This window comes from Populus nigra, chromosome 6 (assembly GCF_951802175.1).
Source record: "Populus nigra chromosome 6, ddPopNigr1.1, whole genome shotgun sequence".
Classification (NCBI taxonomy): Eukaryota; Viridiplantae; Streptophyta; class Magnoliopsida; order Malpighiales; family Salicaceae; genus Populus; species Populus nigra.
Genome location: NC_084857.1, coordinates 1111841 through 1118351, shown reverse-complemented (window position 1 = coordinate 1118351; position 6511 = coordinate 1111841). Strand labels below are relative to the sequence as shown.

Below are 6511 nucleotides of genomic sequence, written 5' to 3'. Positions count from 1 at the left end.
TATAGAAACATTAAATTTTGTAAAAATAAGTAAAAAATCCAGCTATAATAATGAAAAGTCGGATGATGCACCGAAATCATGAATCGGATAAAAATTCAGCTATGATCACAGATATTAAATTCGGTCTAATCTGAGAAGCTAATTTAGAATATAACTCGAGATTTAGGCTGTGTTTTTAGAAAAAAATAATCTAAAATTAACTTCATTTAACTAGATCAAAATTCAATTTGAAATCGAAGACTTGAGCTTTGGCCAAGGCATGCTTAACCTATGATTCAGAATATAATATTGATTAATTATATAAAAAAAATTAATGCATGCATGTGTGAACTAGCTTATTCTTAAAAATATGCAGTGATACTATAAAAATATAAAAATGGTTCAAACACACATTTTTAAAAACTGTTTTGAAACATTTAAACACAAATTCCATTGATTGGTGAAAAATATCTCAATCTAATTAATAAATTAACCAATATAATATCAGTAAAGACTTATTCACTGTGTAAAAAACTGTACTTAACATTGTCGCGTGAAACTTACATTATTGAATATTCATATTCTAGTACGTACGTAGCATGCAGCAAGTTGAATGCAAAATTGTTCAAGAGAAGTCGTCAGTGACAGAACCTCCATGAGAATGATCTCATCGTGGCCTGGTTCAGTAATAATTGACTGCTTAAGCTAGCTGACCTCCAAATTTGCTGGCTCTTTTTTGGATATATATATATATATATATTTTTTTTTTTAAAGAAAAACAATACTGAAGGGATGTCACTTCACTTCGATAGGGTCAGCAACGTCTGGGGTAAGTAACCAGGTCTGACAAGTGTCTTAGGAGGTGATTCAGATTCTTTGCTCTTCCAATCTTACGTGAGAAACATGGATGATATAAGAGATTCAGGGACAACTCACTTCTTGTTGACACATGAACAAGACAAATAAGGTTTTAGGTTTTTTTGAGTGTGAGGCCACTATTATAAATTGCCCCCCCCCCCCTCCTTTCTTGATGCTTACCCCACCGATCACATTTGGTTGAATTTTAATATTGATTAATTTAGTTAAATTTGAGTAATTAACTTGAATTACAGCCTATAAAAGTTACTGGGATTAAAATTATGAATTTTTTTAAAAGTTGTAGTTTTAATTCTATCAGGGAATTAGAAATTAATGAAATGAGGAAAGACGTTGCCTTTCTAGTCGAGTACGCAAAGTAATCGAGATATTTATCAATAAAAGAAAAGTTTTTTTCTTCTTTTTTAATAGTACTGGGATCTACAGTAACCATCCTTTAATATGCAGACCCAAACCCGTTTTGCACCCTTAGATTTTATAGTGGATTTCTGAACTCAAACGAAGTGTTGAGAGTTTTTTTTTTAAAAAATTTAATATCTTACTTCAATGGTTTAAAATAGCTATGATTAGATATTAACTCTCAATTATTGTTATTTATGTTGTTCATTAATATCTTGCAGTATATATATATATAATGAGATAAAATTACAAAACATCTAGCATTTTCTCACACTAGTCACCAGTGATTTTTATTTTTATTATTATTTTTAAAAGAAACCGTGTCTTCATCATATAAAATATGAGTATTAAATAAAAATAGCATAACATTTCAAATTCAATATAATTATTTTTATTTTGTTTTAATATTAGATTATGTATTAAAATTAGAGTAAAACATTAAGGCTAGTTTTGATTTTATCTTAATTACCCTATTTCCATGTCGCAACCTCTCTCTCTCTCTCTCTCTATATATATATATATATATATATATATATATATATATATATATATATATTCATTATGCATTGTAATATAAATACCCCGTTAACATGTATTTAATTAGTAACGAGACTAAAAAAGATTATTGGATTTATACAAAAGCAGAAGGCGTATATAAAGTCTAAAATTTTCCCTCAACAATAAAGAATAATTAATTTGAAGGTTACACTTTTCTTTTAATTAATTCCAATTTTTTAAGATATATATATATATATATATATATATATATTAACTAGTTGCAATTTTTATTGTGTGGTTATACCGAGGAAGGAATTAAAAGGTTCACATCATGCCCTCCTCATGGCAGGAACTTTCTGCATGCTGCTCGTATCTCTCTACCTTTGCTTGGATCCTCTTCATATATATGGTCACTGGTCAGTGACGCAAGATTCTAAGTGTGTGTTGAGGTGTGGTGGGCAAGCATGAAAAAAGAACATACCTTTCTCTTTCTCTTCCTCCCAAGACATTCATACAATTTCTTTTTACTGCTTCTTAATCAATATCACAATGCACCATGCACTGCCAAAATTTCTAGTTCCATACACAGCTAGCATTTCATTTCAGATATATATTAATTGCGGCAATAAAAGTTTTGAATGAAAATATATATAATATTTTATTCTTAATGTATGTTTAATATTATATATAATGATGATACGAGAAAAAACTAAATAATATAAAATACTAGCGTTTTCTAAACGCGGTCATATATTAGATGCTTTGTATACAGAATTTACTCATGATTAAATAAATTAAATAATATAAAACATTATCATTATCTACACAACAATTATTAAATACTTTATAGATGGCATTAACAAACATAGCCTAAATTCAAGTTAAACTTTCTCACTCCGGTATGGTTAAATCTAAAGAGTGTTGACTTTTGAATCAATAACTTAACCAATGATGACGAACAAGAGAGATTGACCCACCACTAAACTTGCAAAGATTGGAATGTGTGAATCTACTATACTATACTATACTATACTATACTATATATATTTATAAGTTTAATTATTAAAGTAGTATTTACAAAAAAAATCTTTTTTATAACCTTAATTTTTTAGATAATTCAAACCCAAAATATAAGTTAGTAGTAGCAAGCAAAATATAAGTTAGTACCCGAACCAACAGTCGGAGGGTTGAGCCAGCAAGCCATATGGCTTCTTCTAGGGCACCAAACTGATGATCATGTTAAGGACAGGAAGCAAAATGGTCGGTCAAAAGGTCAAATCCAAAACACTGTACACGCGTCATCTGATCAGAGCTCGAATAGTGGGTTATCATCCTCGTGTAATTCTTTGACATTTGTCACAATCTAGTTGGTCCATACACATTACGTAATGTTCTCCTTCTCTTTCTAGATAGAAAGACAGGGAGAAAGAGAAAGATTAATGAAGTAGCAGTGTTTCAACAAAAAAAAAAAAAAAACAAATGAAGTAGCAGTGATGAAAAGGTGCGGTAGACTCGGATCCTGTCTCCCCAAGAACAAAGTTCCAAATTTATCCATTCATCTAGCTTTATAATTTTAAGCCCCCCAACAAAAGAGAAAAAAAATCTCTCTTTCTCCTTTTCTTTCTCTGTCTGTAAGATTTTCTTGGTTTCAAAACCTAGGGGGAGGGTTGTAGAAGTAGCAGGAAATGAGTGAACACCACCACCAGTACGGACTGCCAGATCTCCGGCAACTGGTGGCCGGAAGAGCTCATTTTCAAGGAACCCAGCAAGGTAACGAGCCATTCTTTGTTCAAAGTAGGAATCTTGTACCACAAACACACCACTTTGAGTCCATTATGGTTGGTCATGAAGCAATGTTGCCTAGTGGTTTAGTCAAGCTTGGCGGGCGTCATCATGATCATTATTGCACCAATGCCACTAATATTATTACTAATAATACTATAACTAGTGCTACAATTGGGACTAGCAGTTCAGCTGGTGCTGGTACACTATACGGAGTAGAAATGGAAAATGCTACTGCTGCTGGGTGGATTGGAAATGATGGAGGCAATAATAGTAGATGGCCAAGACAAGAGACTCTTACACTTCTTGAGATCAGATCTAGGCTCGATTCCAGGTTCAAGGAGGCTAATCAAAAAGGTCCATTATGGGATGAGGTTTCTAGGTACTATGCTTTCTTTTTTTCATGCCATATAAATTCTACCGAATCCTTTTGTGTAATATCCTTTTCCTTTTAGTATTTCTTATTCTAGCTAGCTACTTCTTGCATTGCGCGCTGATACTGGATTAGGAAACCCTAATTTGGTTTTGTCATGAAGTGAACAATATGGATTTTTTCTTTCTTTTCTTTTCATTGTGTCAAGGGCTCAAGCTTAATTTGAATCAATTTGAATTGCTTATTTGATATTATCTTCTCTTGAGATCATTTTGTGATTTCCTTTTAATGGCCATTTACTGGTTTTTGATATCATAATCTCTTTCCTAATTAAGTTTCTGTTATGAACTTCCTGGGAGCAATTGGGGTATTGGAAGTGCTAGCTAGCTAATCTCTTCTTCTTCTTCTTCTTCCCCCTCCTCCTCCTTTGAGAGAGGTAGAAATAACTAGTTAATGAAGTTAAAGAGAGACAAGATCATAACTTAGTTGGTGGGATCTTCATTAATTACATGCCAAGAAGAATGTTTTTGACTATTTAATGCTTTAATTACTAAAAAATGATGGTCAATAAACTAATTAATAAGGATTTGTTTTTGTGTGATAGTATTATTAGTATAGACAGACACGAAATTTCTACCTAGGTTTTTCTTTACTTCGAAATTTGTACTTGTCTGCCTGTTTTTACATATAATACTGTTTCTTATTCTAGTAGTAATATTGAGTCACTTTGACTTTGCTGATAATCAGGATCATGGCCGAGGAACATGGGTATCAGAGAAGTGGCAAGAAATGTAGAGAGAAGTTTGAGAACTTGTACAAGTACTACAAGAAGACCAAGGAAGGTAAAGCTGGGAGACAAGATGGGAAGCACTACAGGTTCTTTAGACAGCTTGAAGCCCTTTATGGAGAACCCAGCAACCAAGCTCCAGCCTCGGAAACCCATTTTGCAAACAACACTCTTCTTTATCAAACTCCATTGAGCAACACCATCAACCAAGAAAGTCAAGAAACATTTCAAGAAAACAAGCATAGTGAAAGTCTGAGTTTCTCCAACACGTCTGAATTTGAGACTTCCTCGTCAGAAAACAATGATGATGACCTTTCAGCTATTGCTTACAACATGATGAACCGATCAACGGAAAAGCAGAAAGGGGTAAATGAGAGTCAAAGTCTTGCAGGGCCTAAAAAGAGTTGGAGAACAAAAGTTGAGGACTTTGTGGACTCACAGATGAGGAAGTTGATGGAGAAACAAGATGCCTGGATGGAGAAAATGTTGAAGACCATTGAAGATAGAGAGTATGAGAGAATGTGTAGAGAGGAAGAGTGGACAAAGCAAGAGTTGGCTCGGTTCGATCGGGAACATGAATTTTGGGCTAAAGAGAGAGCATGGATTGAATCTAGAGATACTGCATTAATGGAAGCCTTGAAGAAACATGCAGAGAAAGGATCGGGACTGTCATCGTCAGTTGAGCATATTGCAGTAGCAACTCAAAGGCACAACAACAACCAGGACAGCACTAGTGCTAAAAAGATTCAGAAAGACAAGTTCAACAACATTATATGGACCGAGCCCGAGATTCTAAGCTTCATACAGCTCAGGACTTCCATGGAATCAAGATTTCAAGAAAGTGGGTATTCGAATGAAGGACTTTGGGAAGAGATAGCAGAAGAAATGGCTAGTTTAGGCTATGATAGGAGTGTGGACGAGTGCAAGGAGAAATGGGAAAGCATGAATATCTACCTTAACATGACAACAGAGTCTAACAAGAAGCGGAAAGATCAGGATTTAAGGACCAACGATTATTTTCAGCTGCTTGAATCCTATAATGGCATGAATTCATCACCTTCTAATTCTTATTTGGGTACTCAAGTGAATGATAACAGCTGCTTTCAGGTTCAAATAAATGAAGGAGATCAGCAGCAGCATTTGTGGAATACTAACAAGTTTGACTTGAAGCTCAACAAGGAGAAGAACCAGCAAGTTTGGCACAAGTAATTAATAATTAATTAGATGATATTTTCAGTTGTTTTTCTTTAATTAGTTCTATAGATGTCAATTAACTTGTTAATCATGAGACTTAAGGTGGTAGCTATTGCCATATTGTGTGACATTTGGGGATGAGAGGTTGTTCATTTGTGTAAGTAAGAACTGACTAGGGAGTTTATTAGACCATGAAATCCATGTCTTTCGTGGCCAGAACATAAAGGCCTGAGGGTTTTTACTAAAAACAAAATAGATGGTTTTTTTTATATGGTTTTTTATTTTCTTGTTAATCATTTATTTTAATTTATTTAGGTTCTTAGCTTAGAAACTTGATTATAATTTCTTTTTAATTTCAAAAATGTTTGTATTTGAAAAAATATTAAATTAATATTTTTTTAATATATTAATATTAAAAAACTAGTCGATACTTATTAATAAAAAGTATTTGTTAACAGTAAAAAACTAAAAAGTTTTATGAAAGTTGAATGTCAAATTGTTTAAGGGAAGTTATGGACAGAACCTCCATGAGAATGATCTCATCATGGCCTGGTTTAGTAATAATTGACTGCTCAAGCTAACCTCCAAATTTTTTCGCTCTTTCATGGATTAATTAACGAGGA

The 6511-nt window shown here is 33.1% G+C and overlaps 1 protein-coding gene across 1 annotated transcript; it reads left to right on the top strand.

The window, feature by feature from the left end:
* The first annotated feature begins 3226 nt into the window (after positions 1-3226).
* On the top strand, positions 3227-6159 carry LOC133696883 (trihelix transcription factor PTL-like). The gene is made up of 2 exons (XM_062119176.1): positions 3227-3916; positions 4655-6159. The coding sequence occupies exons 1-2, from the start codon at positions 3438-3440 to the stop codon at positions 5901-5903; spliced, it is 1728 nt and encodes a 575-aa protein (XP_061975160.1). The 5' UTR covers positions 3227-3437; the 3' UTR covers positions 5904-6159.
* Positions 6160-6511: the final 352 nt, after the last annotated feature.

Bases quoted from the DNA above. Each gene is read 5' to 3' on its own strand.
- LOC133696883 (XM_062119176.1), top strand. From the start codon at position 3,438: ATGAGTGAACACCACCACCAGTACGGACTGCCAGATCTCCGGCAACTG. The intron at 3,917-4,654 runs GTACTATGCTTT...GCTGATAATCAG, and splicing joins TTATGGGATGAGGTTTCTAG to GATCATGGCCGAGGAACATG.